Consider the following 17,636-nt stretch of genomic DNA (forward strand, 5'->3'; position numbering starts at 1 on the left):
CTTCATTATTAAGAATATTTATGGAGTTTCTTTCGCCGCTTCTTCTCCATAACGAAACACCTTGTGAAGTGGTGGTAGTTGTATTGACATTCAAAAAGTTGATTTGATTGATTTGATTTGATTTATTATTTTTCTAAAATATTAAAACGCCCCGTAGCCGGGAGAGCTAAGGCCGCTTCATCATCATCAGCCCATTACTGTCCCACTGCTGGGCACGAGTCTCCTCTCAGAATGAGAATTAGGCCATAGTCCACCGCGCTGGACAAGTGCGTATTGGTAGACTTCACATACCTTTCGAGACTTAAAACTCACACTCCTCACGATGTTTTCCTTCACCGTTTAAGCAAGTGATAATTTGTCATACGAACATAACTTTTGAAAATCATTACATTTAACAGCTTTAAACTTTCGCATTATCCTCTAGAAGATTCCTTCTTCTAGAACGAGTGACCGTTTTCTCTTCTTTCCCCAACTTTCCCGGACTAGTTGCTCTTTTTAGGGTCCTTTTATCCCTTAGGGTCTTAATTGACCCTTTTTCCACCTTCCCCTTGGGATCCGTCTTTTTTGGGCCATCAGCAACCTTTTTGCTTTCAGATTTCGTTTTTCCCTCATTTTTAGTTTCAACTAACGGTCTTCTAACACTTTTCGGAGTAGAGAACTCCGCTTCTAGATTCTTTACTACTTTCCCGTACGTTTTAACTGACATGGGGGTGAAGAATAGTTCATTAGGGGTTGATTGGGGGGTGAAGAATTCTGTGTTAGGGGTGTTTTCGATATCGGTTACTGTGATATCCGGTTTTAATCGCGGTCGGGGGGTGACATTTTCGAAAATAGGTTTACTTGTGACCGGTATGGGGACTTTGAAATGTGGCTTCGACGGTTTTATTTTCACATCATCATCTGGATTATCGTCTAGATTAAGTTTTATCACTTTGCGCTTAACATTCGGCAGTTCTTCTGCTCTCACTAACTTCACTTCTGACTTTACTGGCACGAACTTGGTTTCAGGTGTTTTTGGTTCATCAACATTTTTTGGACTTATTTTGAGAGCGTCAAAATCGATTTCTATGCCTAATTCGGGAGTTTTAACCACCTGACGAAGTTGAGCTGACGCTACCATTAGATTGTAGATCTCATTCTTTAAATACAGATCGACTGTCACCTCTGACATAAGCTCGTATAGCCTAACTACATAATCGTCCGATCTCTCGTAGAAACCTTGCGCTAACTCGAAAAGGGACGCCTCTATTAAAAAATCAATTTCAATCCTCTTAATTTCCCTCCTGTACACCTCACCAACAATATCCAGGACATTCTCATCAAAATGTCTAGTCACAAACCGTTGTAACTTATCCCCAAGCCTGTACCTAGTCAAATCGAACACTTTCGACGCCCCCTCAAAATAATTCCTAGCTATATCGTATTCCTTCGCCCTGAAGAACATCGCCGCCTCGAGTCCACATGTCACACATGCGATGACGTCACACGTCAGCATGTCACATGCGTAACATGTGCATGTTGGGTTATGTGTAACGAAATCTGGTAACTTGAACGCTGGGATGGTGATACACGGGACTGAGGGACTAATTTGTGTTCTTTTCATCATGTTATCCAACATAGTCTCTATGTGTGCTGGTTTAGGCGTGAACGCCTCGTGTTTTATGTTAGTCTGCGGTCCGAGACAGTGCGGTTGAGTTTCGTTAGTCGGTTGCAAGCCTAAGATATGTTTCAGGCGGTTATCTATCTTTACCTGTGAACAAAATAATATTTTATTATTAATACGACTATAGTCCTATTGGTCTAGAATTCGCGTGGAGGTACCACCGTCACACCTCCACATGAAGCTCTGCGTGTGTGTGTGTTTTTTGTTTTCTTTTTTATTATAATATAGGAGTAGCAGACGAGCACGTATTCCACCTGATGGTAAGTGGCTACTGCCGCCCATGGACAGATGTAATCAACCACAGATAGAATTAGATATTATTGAATACGGATACGTTTAAATTAAAATACAAAACAGCATTGCTAAAGAAACAACTTGCAACAGAAAACTTGAAGCCTGCCTACAATAAATTTTTAAATTTAAAGACATATTTTAGTAAGTATTGATAACACACACACACACATACACACACACACACACGTACACATACACTGACATACACACTCACACATCTACATTCACGCACTCACGCAAGGGTTATTGTTATTATTTTTTTTTTGTTTTGTTCATAGTTTGTAAAATGTTTGTAACTTTATTTGTCTATCACATATATCTATTTCTCTGCATAATATATGTTTCTATTATTTTAAGTTTCGATGTAGAGATAAAAGTAGTAAATGGTTGGGAACCAGGGACCTTTTCTCCCGCATAACACCATAGGGAGAAGGGGGTGACTGAAAATCAGCGCTGAACAGGATTACAATCCTTGTCAGCAAAAGCTGAGTCACTTCCTTTTGCCTAGTATTAATTTTAAGTTAGCTGTAATGTGTATTTTTTTGTATTTCAAAGGCAATAAATGTTTATTATTATTATTATATTCCTACCTGAGGTCGGCCACAGATGCGCCGCTACCCCTGAGGACTAAGCTGGAACGTCTCCAACAAGTCTGTCTCCCTTACCACACCCTTCAAACCGGAACACAGCAGCGCCTAACACTGCTGTTATTAGGTAGAAATAGGTGTGGCGGTGATGCCGCCGGAGCCGAACTACAAAGGGTTCTACCACCTCCTGCGGGTGTGTACTGACTTACATATGAGGCGAGCGGCTTAGTGCTCAGGAGTGACGTGTGATCGGCTTCAGGTGGAACCTGTTCTGTGTGGAGTTACAGATGTCCATACGACAGTATCTACCATCAGGTGGACTGCATGCTCGTTATTAGGATTCCGTACTCAAAAGGTAAAAATGGAACTCCATTACTAAGCGTCCGCTGTCTGTCTCTCACAGGACTGTTTTACGCCAACCGGAGGTACCTCCCGAACCATACTGCTTCGGCTATCAATCATTTGCTATAATTTTTATGTAATATAGGAGTAGCAGACGAGCATATTTCACCTGATGGTGGTGGTGGTATAGTCCGCGTAAAACTGCCAGTCCGCTCTGAATATAGAAATGAATCGCGTCACCATAGCAAATTGTATAACACCTGCTCGCAACTTCAGAGCGGACTAGCAGTTTGGCGACTATACCTACCTGAACCATACCTCTACTGTCAACACAAACCCACCTGCGTATCCTCAACATTGCTAACATTGACGATGCGAGCGTACACCGCAGCCTGCGTAACCGCAGCGGCCCGCGGCAGTGTCGCAGCTGCGGCCGCCCGCGCGCGGCGGTACAGCCGCTGCGTAAACGCTGCGGTCACCGCGCGGTTCCCGGACGACGCCGCGCGGTACTTCAGTAGCGTGGCGTGTAACCGGCGGGTTGTGTATGTCGTGCCTGTGAGATTTAAAAAAAAATGTAGATGAGTAATTTTTAAGCTGTAGTGCGGAGAAGTGCGGTGTGGAGAGGGGAGAGAGATAGTAAAAAATGTAGATGAGTGTAGTAGTTCCGGGACCAGAATAGGGCTACGGTGTCCCCTGCCTGTCGTAGGAGGAGACTAAAAGGGGGCTTCCGGGGTTGCGGGCGGGTAGAGTGGGAGCTCAAACCGTCCAGTAAGAGACCACGGGAAGGTGTGGCCGCAAACACTACATTGTGTGGGAGGAGCGAACGCTCCCCCAGGGCAGAGCCCGTTGGGCATCGCGCTTGGAGGACTCCGGTTGTGTTCCATCGGAGATCCCGGAGTTCTCCAACAAGCGTTGATGACTGCCACTGGGGGGGTTTTAGTGCGGTAAAAATCCCACATAACCCTACGTCGCTCCCACGACACCGGGTACCTTTTGAAGGTTTCCCCCTCGAAAAAAAAAAATAAAGCTAGCTACTTTTATACATACCATTAGTACTGATAGCAATATAATGTCTCTGTATATTATTGACAGAGCTCAATATAGTTTGCACGGAATATCTATCTTCTAATAAATCAAATTGCGCTTCCATTAGACGCCCGATAGATAGATCCACTGAAAGAAAATAAAATCATCATCATTATTCGTGGTAGAACCCTTTGTGGTTCGACGTTAGCACCACCGTCACACCTGTTTCTGTTATAACAGCAGTGTAGCGCTGCTGTGTGAGTTTGAATTGTGGTAAGAGACATACTTATCCGAGGCGTTCCAGCTTAGTCCGATGTAGCGGCGCTTGTTGCCGACTTAGGTAGGAATATCTAATTCTAACTAGGGTTGATTACAGATGTCCATACGGCAGTAGCTTACCATCAGGTGGATTGTATGCTCGTCTGCTATTCCTATATTAAAAAAATATCATCATCATCAACTCATTACTGTCTTACTGGGCACGGGTCTCTCAGAATGAGGATTAGGTGCGTATTCGTAGACTTCACATATCTTTGAAATCTATTATTTTTAAGTTTTCTTAGGTATGCAGGTTTCCTCACGATGTTTTCCTTCACCGTTTAAGCAAGTGATAACTAACTTCTAATACGCACATACATTTGAAAAATCAGAAGTGCCTGGGATTTGAATCTCGGACCCCTCGATCAAGAGGCCGAGTTTTTTTCAAATTCAAATTCAAATCTCATTTATTCAAAATTGATTCATATAGAATACTTTTTGAAAGTCAAGAAACTACCAGTAGGCTACTAGGTTTCTCAACCACTAGGTTATCACTCCTGGAGTACTACTAGCAAATAACTATTTATTAATCTGTGCTACTAGTTGATATATTATACTTACGATTAACATTAGATTGTTTGTTATAAGCCTCCAAGATTCGCGTTTGAACGAATGCCACGAGCCTAGCCGCCACACCTACTAGATCTATCTTATTGTAGTATATCTGAAAAATACATAGACTTTAATAAAAATAATTATAGTTTAAAAACTAAAAGCCACGCTAAAATCGCACAAGGAAAATCGTTAATCCTGATTCCTGACGATCCTGATCAACAGAATGGGATGAAATTATTAAAATCGTGTACCGGCATCGGTTCTTGATAATTGTTCAACATTTTAAATTAATCGGACCGTTGAAAGTGGGTAAAAATCGAGTTCAAAGATTCCGTTACATACATACATACAACAAAAGCTAATAAAAGCGTGGTAAAAAATACAACCGACTTCTATGTCACTACAAAGTAAATAATAATTGAAATAAATGTTGGTTTAGTACATAGTTCATAGTCGGCGTTTCATATTGGACATGCTGTTCACGTCGTTATCCAACGAAATATTGAGCAATTATTTTTTACTTTGTTGTGACATAGAAATCGGCTGTATTTTTAACACGCTTTTATTAGCTTCAGACGTATGTATGTTGGTATGTTGGTATGTTAGTATGTAACGGAATCTTTGAACATGATTTTAACCCCCTTCAAAACGTCGGATTAACTCGAAATTTGGCATACTTATTGCAAAAAGTGTGGGGTGCTCCACTTATCAAGTTCGAAAAGCACCCCACACTTTTTCCACAATTATACTATTTACTGTTCCTTAATTGATTCTTAGATTGAAAATTATTTTCTACTTTTTAGTTGATTTTATCATAAAAGCGTGTTTTTTAGTTTTTTGAACTATAATTATTTTTATAATAATCGACTTAACCTAATGGTACATGTGGAGCTGGAGCTACTTCAGACCACACCATTTTGTCAGACAAATAATCATTTAGTTTATAGTACGCTTTTTTATATAGCGTTTGTTTAACGACATGTTTGAACTTTTTTTCTGTAAGATTCAAAATGTGGTCGGGTATTTTATTGTAGTAGCGAATACAGTTACCCATGAAAGATCTAGCCACCTTACATAATCTATGTTTAGGAATTGCTTATTTATTTCTATTTCTAGTATTAAAGTTATGGTGGTTACGATTTTCTTCAAACATATCAGTGTGTTTTCTTACATACATTATATTAGATAAACATTAATATATAGTTAACTAGCTGACCCGGCAAACGTTGTTACCATATAAATAAAAAAATGTTAAGAGTGAACAACCCTTATCACTTAGGGGTATGAAAAATAGATAGTAGCCGATTCTCAGACCTACTGAATATGCATATAACATTTGGCGAAAATCGGTAAAGCCGTTTCAGAGGAGTACGGTAACTAACATTGTGACACGAGAATTGTATATATAACGAGCTTTTGTCCGCGGCTTCGCTCGCGTTACGAAGTAATATTTTCATCCCCTATTTTATCCCCTTGGGAGTAGAGTTGATCGAAATCCTTTCTTAGCGGATGCCTACGTCATAACATCTGCCTCCATGACAAATTTAAGCCCGATCCGTCCAGTGGTTTGGGCTGTGCGTTTATAGATCACTATGTCAGTCAGTCACCTTTGAGTTATATATATTTAGATAGAAGATAGATATTTTTAAAGTATATACTTACCGCCACATCACACATATAAATCAGGCATATCTCCAAACTGGCACCATTTTTCATCAGAGATGCTACAAACTTCGACGCTGTAGCAATCATATTATCAATATAATCACTCCGTCTGTCCGTAAAACTTATAATATTACCAGCGCTCCTTATATACGATTCTCTGCAAAAAAAAATATAGTTTTAACCTAAATACCACGCTAAAATCGCTATATTTACGATCCTGACGAGAAAAATGTGACAAAATTATTAAAATCGTGTATTGTCATCGGTTCTTGATAATTGTACAAAATTTTAAATTAATCGGACTGTTCAAAGTGGGTAAAAATCGAGTTCAAAGATTCCGTTACATACATACATACAGGTAAAGCTAATAAAAGCGTGGTAAAAATCAATCATAATTATTTTGAAATAGATGTGGCGACTTTTTTTTATAATATAGGAGTAGCAGACGAGCATGCTTCACCAGATGGTAAACTAATGGCGTATAGACTTCTGTAATCAACCCCAGATAGGATTAGATATTCCTACCTGAGATTGGCCACAGATACGCCGCTACATCTGACTAAACTGGAACACTTCAAACCAGAACACAGCAGCGTTACACTGCTGTTATAACAGAAACAGGTGTGACGGTGGTGCCGCCGGAGTCGAACCACAAAGGGCTCTTAGTCAGATAGGACTCTAATCCTATCTGAGATTGATTACAGTAGTAGCTTACCATCAGGTGGACTGCATGCTCGTCTGCTGATTCAATAGAAAAATGTATATATTTACTCACTTGTCTCCCACAGTTAAGGCTATATCACAGCATATGCTAGATAGCTGCAATCCATGCACAATGTCTTGCATATGCAAGAAATGTTGCACTGTCACCTGGGCGATTTTCAATGCGTTATGTAATAGAGGAATTGAAATTTCTAGAACAAAAGAAAACATAATTTTAATTATCAGTATAGTTCGGATAGGTATAGTAGGATAGGCTTGTCCCTGTAGTACCGGGATCAGAATAGGGCTACGGTATCCCCTGCCTGTCGTAAGAGGTGACTAAAAGGGGGCTTCCGGGGTTGCGGGCGGCAAGAGTGGGAGCTCGAACCGCCCAGTATGCTACCCCGGGGAGGACGACGGTATGTGTGGTCGCATACCGTCGTGAACACCAGATCGACGGGTCCTACGTAAACTGGTGCAAGTGCGTTTTCACAACTTTACAGTAGAGCGATTTGAATGTGCTAATGCGTGTCACTTTAACATTATTCACGTAAAATGCAGTTTTTTTTTTCAAAAGGATTCAATTATACCATTTTAAAATTTGAACTATGTACGTTGAATAATATTAAAGTTACACGCATTAGAACATACAAATCGCTCTACTGTAAAGTTGTGAAAACGCACTTGCACCAGTTTACGTAGGACCCGTCGAGATGGTATGGGAAGAGCGAAATCTGCTCCCCCAGGGCAGAGCCCGATCGGGGCATCGCGCTTGGAGGACTCCGGTTTTAGTTTTAGTGCGGTAAAAATCCCACATAACCCGGCGTCGCTCCCACGTCGTCGGGTACCTTTTGAAGGTTCCCCCTCGTAAACAAAAAAATAGTTCGCGCTAAACTGCTAGTCCGCTACGAATATAGAAACAAGTCGCGTCGCGATGTTTGACTATTCACCCTGTATACAGGGTATATACAGGGTGAATTTTTCAAACGGGACTTTAGGGCTAAGTTTCAAACTATAAGGATTAGCAAAAAATGCTCAAAGGAGTTACGAGGCCGATTTTGTTGGAATACGCGAAATATTTATAATTAATGAATGGCGGGAAATTAACTACCAAATTAATATGAAAAAGTATGTATTTTCTTAAAATTGAGGCATTTCCTTTAGTTTGTCATTTATCATTACTTCCCAGAATTTGGTCCTTATAAGCGACACTATCAGATAGTCGAATAATATAGAGGTATGTATTTTTTTTTCAAAATGAACTCGTTCGATTCCCGGCTAGGGAAAAAGTCATTTTAAAAAAGTAATGATGCAGTTTTAGTCTTTCTTAAAATTGGCCTCGTAACTCCTTTCGCCATTTTTCGCTAATCCTTGTTTCGCATTTAGCCCTGAAGGCCCGTTTGAAAAATTCACCCTGTATACTAAACTGTTATATCTAATTACGTTGGGCCGCAGGGCATTTATTTTTAATATATTATTTAAAACATTACCATCCACAATCAGTTAAAATTCCCCCTGTATATACTAATACCTAATTTCGGCTCATAACCTCGTGGTAGCGTGGCCGAGCGGTCTAAGGCGCTGGTTTAAGGCACCAGTCTCTTCGGAGGCGTGGGTTCGAATCCCACCGCTGCCAATTTCTTTTTATAATTATATTTTTAATAAAAAAAATAATTTCATGAAGTAACATTATTAATGTGTAGATTATATCTTCTCATATATAAAATTCTCGTGTCACAATGTTAGTTACCGTTCTCCTCCGAAACAGCTTTACCCATCACCAAATTTTATATGCATATTCAGTAGGTCTGAGAATCGGCTACTATCTATTTTTCATACCCCTAAGTGGTACGGGTTGTTCACCCTTAACATTTTTTTGTTTATATGACAACAACGTTTACCGGATCAGCTAGTATAAATATATTTTTTTGTGTAAAAAATTATGTTTATCATTAACTAGAATATTAATTTACATTTTAGAATTTTTGTCTGCCAAGGATTGTAATTTTATAATTTCTTGTAGTCAGAAGTTCTCCAAATTCTAATATTTGAATAGCTAATTATTATAATTATGAATAACGGGCTCTGTTTAACAGACAGATTTTAAGGTGGTAGAACCTTCTGTGGTTCGACTCCGGCACCACCGTCACACCTGTTTCTGATACAACAGCAGTGTAGCGCTGCTGTGTTCTGGTTTGAAGTGTGGTAAGAGACATACTTATCCGAGTCGTTCCAGCTTAGTCCGTAGTAGTAAGCGTATCTGTAGCCGACCTCTAAAGGACTCTAATGCTATCTGGGATTGATTACAGATGTCCATACGGCAGTAGCTTACCATCAGGAGCATGCTCGTCTGCTACTCCTATATTATAAAAAACACATCTAAAACTATGTAATAAAACTTACTTTTTATATTCCGTATGACTTTGATCCATATTTCCGTCGCCCTCATAGCAGCTTGTACGGAATGATGCTCTTGTGGCAATGTCCTGATGGCTTGCCCCAAATCTGGATCTACCGTCTGTTGAAATAAATAATTATACATAGTTTAAAAACTAAAAAACACGCTAAAATCACGGTAAGAGAGATATACTTTTCCGAGGCGTTCCAGCTTAGTCCTCAAAGGTAGCCGCGCAAATGTGGCCGTTCTCATGTAGGAATATCTAATCCTATCTGGGGTTGATTATTGATGTCCATATGGCAGTAGCTTACCATCAGGCGGACTGCATGCTCGTCTGCTACTCCTAAATAATAAAAAACAATCTCATTTTGGCTTACAATGACTTACATGTTCCGTTGTCTTCCATCCATACTTCTCACTGGCTTCCGTTAAGTCATACTCCGTTTTGAGGCACAATAAAGTTGCCAGAACAACATCCTCTTCAAAACTCCGTGCCTACAACAATATAAAAAACTCAGAAACAATAATATTTGTGAAATAAAGAACAAACTAAAACAAGAATTAATTTTACTAAAACACGAATGGCGCTAAACTCAACTATAGTCTGATTCATAATTAGGTGTCCAAAATGTAAACAAAGGTGTTGACATGTCAAGAAAATTTGTTTCAAATGGTAGTTTCTTATTTTTGATGATATTAAAGTAATAAAACAATAATAAAATGATAATCAAAATAAATTAAGATTAATTCACATTTTCTAATATTTATATTATCTCAATTTCGTTCCATACAGTAATAATAATAAAAAAAAGGTTGGTAGAAAATTAAAATGTAATAATGGTAACACAATCGGAATCCAAAGCATTTCTGGTGCCGTCATTTTTAAGTTTCGTAGCTGATGTTATTCATTTTCGTGACTGTGATCGCACTCTAATATTGTCTCGTTTTCATCGCGCATTTGTTAAATTGTGTATAGTTGTTTAAGTTTAAAGTTTTTTGTTGAGTTTGTTAAAATTTTGGTTTCTTGTTAATTTTAACAGTGACATTTCTTTGTTTACATTTTGGACACCTAATTATGAATCAGACTATAGATTAGTTTTCTTTTTTACGTGACAACGTCTTATAATTCGATGGAGCCGGCTGCACGCACCAAGAAACATGACTCATGCGGCGTTCCCTCGCTCTGAGGCGTTCCATTTAAGGCTTGAAGTGCAAGCGAGAGCGCGGAACGTGCGACAAAGAGGCACAATCGGCCTCCGCGTTCGGCAGCGTTCGACATAAAAATTGACATAATTGTATTTACGCGTACAAATAAATGTAACTTGATCAATTCCATTGTGATATCCATTTACCTCCTTCTCTATATCCATACAAAATATCTATCAAACAATAAAATTGAATGTTTCTTTTGTAAAATGCAACCATTCCATCAGTATTTTCTTATGACGTTGTCACGTTCAACTATCGTCAGTAAACCGACTTTACAGACAACCGATTTTTTTTAAGTATAGAAGTAGCAGACAAGCATGTAGTCGACTTCATGGTGAGTGGCTACTGCTGTATGGGCATCTGTAATCAACCCCAGATAGGAAAAGATTCCCATCTGAGGTCGGACACATGCGCCGCTACCCCTGAGGACTAAGCTGGAACGCCTCGGAAAAGGATGTCTCCCTTACCACACCCTTCAAACCGGAACACAGCAGCGCTTAACACTGCTATTATAACAGAAATAGGTGTGACGGTGGTGCCGCAGGAATCGAACTACAAAGGTTTCTACCACCTTCCAACTTAGTCCTCAGGGGTAGAGGCGCTTCTGGCCGTTTTCAGGACGGAATATCTAATCCTATCTGGGATTGATTACAGACGTTCATATGTTCAGTAGCTAACCATCAGGTGGAGCATGCTCGTCTGCTACTCCTATATCATAAAAAAAAAAGAAAAAATTGAATTTGAATAATTTCTTTAACATACCGATTTCTCCTCTAGATCTTCGACCAATCCTAAAATAATTTCCTTATAGTACTCAGTATGTATAGACCGAACCACCGATGGAGTTTCTATTACTATTTCATATAACATCTTTAATAGCACGTCTCTGTCTTCTAAAACTGAAATATACATAAATCATTATTAACACGGTAATTCTTATTAAACTAGGCAACTTAATCGTGGGTCCAAGGTTCGAATCCCAGACATATTAAAAACTAGTTTTTGCCCGCGGCTTCGCCCGGGTTTAAAAGAAAATAATATGACATACTAACATACATAAAACTGAAAATTCGTACCTTCATTGGAACGACAGTGGCGCCATCTGGCGAAAAGTGATCGTACCAACTCTGAAACCTTCGTGGGCTCATGGACAACAACTTTGCTCAAATGCATAGTTTACGATTAAATCCTTACTAATATCGATTAAAACAATCGATTTTTTTGGTCCAAAAGATCGATTCTCCGATTAATCGATCTTAGATCGCCATCCCTAGTTCCCGTGGGATTTCCGGGATAAAAACTATCCTATGTCCGTTCTCGGGTCTCAGACTATCTTTGTACAAAATTTCATTGAAATCGGTTCAGTGGTTTAGGCGTCAAGACGAGATAACCAGACAGACAGACAGAGTTACTTTCGGGTTTATAATATTAAGAAGGATTAATTATAATTTGCTTTCAGAGGAAAGGAAAACATTGTAAAGAAACCTGCATACAAAAAAAGTTCCTAAAAGTCTATCAATGCGCAAAAAACATATATTTCAAAGGTAAGCATGGAGTCTACCTGATGGTAAATGACTGCCGCTGCCCATCAACATCCGTAATCAACTCCGGATAGGATTAAATTCCTACCTGAGATCCCCCACAGAGGCGCCGATGCCCCTGAGGACTAAGCTGGGACACCTCTAAGTATGTTCTTACCACACTTCAAACTCACACAGCAGCGCCACTGCTGTTACAACAGAAAGAGGTGTGACGGTGGTGCCTAAGTCGATCCACATAGAGTTCTACAACCTTCAAGTTCATTATAAATATTTTGAAAATAACTTACCGGGCAACCAATCATTATGTTTTTCTTTCACCATATCATTTAAGGATCTCCATATTCCGGCTATGGGTACTATTGATGGCCATAACTTGGCATACATTTGAAATTCATGTTGCAATAGTTTACTGAAATAGAAAATAGTTTATAATTAGCTTAAATTTAAATCTACACACACATCTTATAAGGAAATAGAACCCTCTGTAGTTAGACTCCGGCACCACCGTCACACCTGTTTCTGTTATAACAGCAGTGTAGCGCTGCTGTGTTGGTTTGAAGTGTGGTATGAGATTATCCGAGGCGTTCCAGCTGTGTCCTCAGGGCTAGCGGCGCATCTGTGGCCGACCTCAGGTAGGAATATCTAATCCTATCTGGGATTGGTTACAAATGTCCATGGGTAGCAGTAGCTACTTAACATCAGATACAGCATGCTCGTCTGCTACTCCTATATTATTAAAATAAATACAGTTAAAAAAACTAAAAATCACACTTTTACGATAAAATCAACTAAAAAGTATAAAATAATGTTCAATCTAGGAATCAGTTAAGGAACAGTAAATAGTATAATTGTGAAAAAAGTGTGGGGTGCTCCATTTATCAGTTTTCGAAAAACGATCCACACTTTTTCCATTTTCACTTGTCTATACTAATATTATAAAGAGGAAAACTTTGTTTGTTTGATTGTAATGAATAGGCTCAAAAACTACTGGACCGATTTTAAAAATTCTTTCACCATTCGAAAGCTACATTATCCACGAGTAACATAGGCTATATTTTATATGAAATATATTCGATAAATAGATTTTGAGGTGGTACAGTTTGCCGGGTCAGCTGGTTATATTATAAAGGAAATTGGTCAGAAGTGGACTATGGTCTAATCCCATACTCTGAACCCCTTCCCAGCAGTGGGATAATGAGCAACAAGCTACTCACCTAAATTTCAAATTCTGCACAAATTTTGTCAAATCTCCATACGTATTTTTTTCCAATAAATTTTTCATTACGTTTAAAACTGTCATCATTTGATAGTCATCTTGATTCTCATCTAGACCACTTCTGTCATCATCTGCCCCGATTTTCAGCATCTTCGCCTTAATATCCATGACTAAGCTCATATACTTCTCCGTGCTCGGTTCTGCGTCGCTAAGAACCAAGCTTAAATACGCATCATACAATGCTTGCTCATGTAATTTACTATCTAATTCGCATATACTCTTATTGTACAACCCTCGGCTGATATTCTTCAATTCTGTCACCGATTTAGCGTTCTTAACTTCATTCTTCAAGTACACATCGAAAGTTTTGATCGAATATTCGTAATGTTGAGCTTTATTTAAATTAATCGCTGTGTTATGTACGTCTGTTTGCAGTTTCCTGAAGCATTTGTCGAAGTTTGAGCAACCTAACGCCCTCAATTCGTAAAGTATCACGTACTGATGCTCAATTACTTTGTTGTAACACGACAGAATAATTTTTAAATCAATTTTCTGATTAACCGCAGCGGATATAACATTTTTGGCAAGAAAAGACAGACGCAGAGCGTCGTGTAAGCCACTCCTTACTGAACAGTTCTCGCATTTCAATAACTGTGTTGTTTTACCCAATTTTCTCATCAGCAACAGCATAAATTTCAAACAATTCGTTTGTGTATCAACATTCCATACTTTATCGAGTCCATTTTCTATGAACATCTTCAAATATTGATTAAGGAACGGATATGTTGCGTATGTGACTGTCTTATAACCCAATTTTTCAGACGTCTCACAACTGATGATTAAGTTTTTCAAGATCGTTGCAACATAATCCTGATCGTTACTGTTGAAAATACAGCAAAAACCGTTCAAGAGAAATGTTTGCAAACAATGGAAGATGTCTGACGAATGACCGAGTACCTTAATACAACATCTAACAATACCATCAAGAGATGTTTTAAAATTAACCTTCAAAGCATTTTCCGTTACAACAACAAAACATTCGTTAAACTTTGTGTAGAGATCCAATGATTCCTTCTCCGTTACATTCTTAAATCCTTCTACATCCTTTGATATTTCATTGAATATTCTCTCGAAGATATCATTCAACTTTTTAGCAGAATCGTTGAATATAAAAAACAATTTCTTCACGACAAACACAAGAAGATTGCCACAAAAAGGTACAGTATCATATATTTTTACAACTCTAATCAAATCTTCGGTTAACTTAGGTAATAATTTGGCAACGTTCACTCGGTTAGCTTTTAATCTTTCGATATATGTCAATCTATCCGCAATAATACTCCAGTAAGTCTTATAATAGTCGGTGAGTAAGGCACTATCGTCACACTCAAACGGCATGTACGAGAATTTCAGTACTAACTCCGGTGGTGTGGGTGAATTCTGAAAATTCAAAATCCAAAATTTATATGTAATTCAATCATACACAATTTTCATATTTTTTAATTAACTCTCAACAATAGCAAACACAGTGGTAGAACTATTTTTGGTGTAAAATTCTCGTGTCACAATGTTAGTTACAGTACTCCCCCGAAACGGCTTTACCAATTATCACCAAATTTTATACGCATATTCAGTAGGTCTGACAATCAGCTACTATCTATTTTTCATACTCCTAAGTGATAAGGGTTGTTCACCCTTAACATTTTTTTATTTATATGGCAACACAACGTTTGCCGGGTCAGCTAGTATATGTATTATAAAAAAACCTATTTCTTTAATAACAGCAGTGTTAAGCGCATCATTCTGGTTTGTAGGAAGTGGTAAAGGAGGTATTCCATACTATTCTGAGGTATTTCATCTTAGTTCTCAGAGTTATTCACCTGTGGCGGACCTCAGGTAGAAACCTAATCTGGTTTGATTACAGATGTCCATACGGCAGTAGCCACTTACCAAAGAGCCTGCTTGTTTATTACTTTTACATTTTGAGCATCTTAACGTCATTAGTGTTCCCTTATTGTTGCTACAGAGCATATGCTTTTTTTTATAGTTTAACCTAACGATAAGGCAGACGTGCTACCTGATGGAAAGCAGTCACCGTCGCCTATGGACATTCGCAACACCAGAGTCGCCAATGCATCGCCGGCTTTGTATGAGAGCTCTTTTTCCACTTTTTTTGTCATAGCTTATAGTTGTGTTTGACCACATTAGCTCTCTGATTACACCTGCGCGCAACAACTTCAGAGCGGACTAGAAGGTTGGCACGGATCTTACCTGTTTAACAACATGCCTGTGTATATGGTAGATACAAGCCAACGTTTTGACTCTGTCTCCCTTTTCCATATTTCTTGTCCCTCTCACACACTCTATGCTTAGAACCAGGAGGGCCTTGTTGTCCACACCGCTACGCCATTGGGGTACTTTGTCGAGATTCCTGCAAGAAAACAAAATTATCTAGATTTATAGATATATTGTTACTAGCTGACCTGTTTTTAAATGGTAAGGGTAAACAACTTATCACTTAGGGGTATGAAAAATAGATAGTAGCCGATTCTCAGACCTACTGAATATGCATACAAAATTCGGTGAAAATCGGTAAAGCTGTTTCGGAGGAGTACGGTAACTAACATTGTGACACGAGAATTTTATATATAAGATTGAGGCCATTATAGGAATTGGGAACTTTGAATTAATGAAGTAGTTAACAAGTATACAGATCAACTCATGGAGGTCACTGTTACCTATGGACATCTGCGACTAACTTCATGTGTCAAGTTGTACCTGAAGTTGTACACTGTTGGATATAAGTCTCTATCTATATGGTAGTGATTTTATATAATGTAGAAGGAATAAACGAGCATGCAGTCCATCTGGTGGTATGGCCACTGCTGTCCAAGAACAAGGGTAATTAATTCTACATAGGACTAGATTCCTACCTGAGGTGGGCCTCACGAGTTGCTACTTTTTTATTAGGAGTAGCAGACGAGCGTGCAGTCCACCTGATGGCTACTGCCGCCCATGGACATCTGTAGTCAACCCCAGATAGGATTAGATATTCCTACCTGAGGTCGGCCACAGATGCGCCGCTACCCCTGAGGACTAAGCTGGAACGCTTCGGAAAAGTCTGTCTCCCTTACCACACCCTTCAAACCGGAACACAGCAGCGCCTAACACTGCTGTTATTAGGTAGAAATAGGTGTGGCGGTGGTGCCGCCGAAGTCGAACCACAAAGAGTTCTACCACCTTTAAAAAATACTTAGAACTAAGTTGAAACGCCTCGGATAGGTATGACTCCCTTACCATACCCGCCAAAGCAGAACACAACAGCGCTTAACGCTGCTTTTATTAGGCATAAATAGGTGCTTGCTCCGGAATCGGACCACAGAGGATTCTACCATCCATTACCATCAGGTGGGCTATAGGCTCTTTGGCTACTATTATAATATAGAATGCAAATTGGTAGAGATGCTCGTAAAATCATTTTGTTTTGAAAATAAAGAGTTATACTGTTGAATATTTGTATTTTTAAATAATAAGACTTTATATATACCTGCATAATACGCAAAGGGCGTTCAAAGCGAACGTACCCTTGTCCTTTTTAGGCAATGCTGATAAAATAGTTTGGTAATCTTCGAAAACTTTATCCAAATTTATAACGTCTTTTTCAGAGCTACCTGCTTTCAGTTTCGCTATGAAACCGTTCGCATCCATCTTAATCACTCACAAACGCAGTTATTCATTAAAAACATACAATATTCAATATAATAATTAACCAAATTTCACAATCAACATTCATTGATAGCAAACTATTTTCAAATTCTTCGACCGTTTGTAAGTAAGTTGTCAATAGTGTCAATCTATAACTTTTTTTAAAGTAACTAATATTATTCGTAACTTGTAAACGACAGACATTCATCCTAATCATTTAGAAATCATTAAAGAAAATATGTTACTTTCAAAAATGAATGTATAAAGCTTTAAACAAATATTTAGAAATAGATGTTTATTAATATTAACAGTCATATTGAAAGATATTATATATTAAAAATATTCTTTATTTTAACATAAGACAACACTTTGCGTTAAATGAAACGACGTTTACGTTTTGTTGATTCATCAACGT

The 17,636-nt window shown here is 38.6% G+C and overlaps 1 protein-coding gene and 1 non-coding gene across 2 annotated transcripts; one reads left to right on the plus strand and one right to left on the minus strand.

The window, feature by feature from the left end:
• Positions 1-319: 319 nt before the first annotated feature.
• LOC140752740 (uncharacterized) lies at positions 320-17,343 on the minus strand. Its single transcript, XM_073087078.1, has 13 exons — positions 17,064-17,343; positions 15,788-15,947; positions 13,515-14,956; positions 12,588-12,709; positions 11,522-11,658; positions 9,938-10,045; positions 9,556-9,670; positions 7,226-7,364; positions 6,448-6,607; positions 4,792-4,894; positions 3,934-4,059; positions 3,228-3,439; positions 320-1,750 (listed from the first exon to the last, which is right to left on the minus strand). The coding sequence occupies exons 1-13, from the start codon at positions 17,222-17,224 to the stop codon at positions 401-403; spliced, it is 4,335 nt and encodes a 1,444-aa protein (XP_072943179.1). The 5' UTR covers positions 17,225-17,343; the 3' UTR covers positions 320-400.
• TRNAL-AAG (transfer RNA leucine (anticodon AAG)) lies at positions 8,707-8,788 on the plus strand. Its single transcript has one exon. It is a non-coding gene; the product is annotated as a tRNA-Leu (tRNA).
• Positions 17,344-17,636: the final 293 nt, after the last annotated feature.

This window comes from Epargyreus clarus, unplaced genomic scaffold, assembly GCF_041222505.1.
Source record: "Epargyreus clarus isolate Ecla_fem2 unplaced genomic scaffold, WU_Ecla_fem_2.2 ptg000025l, whole genome shotgun sequence".
In the NCBI taxonomy this organism is placed as follows: domain Eukaryota; kingdom Metazoa; phylum Arthropoda; class Insecta; order Lepidoptera; family Hesperiidae; genus Epargyreus; species Epargyreus clarus.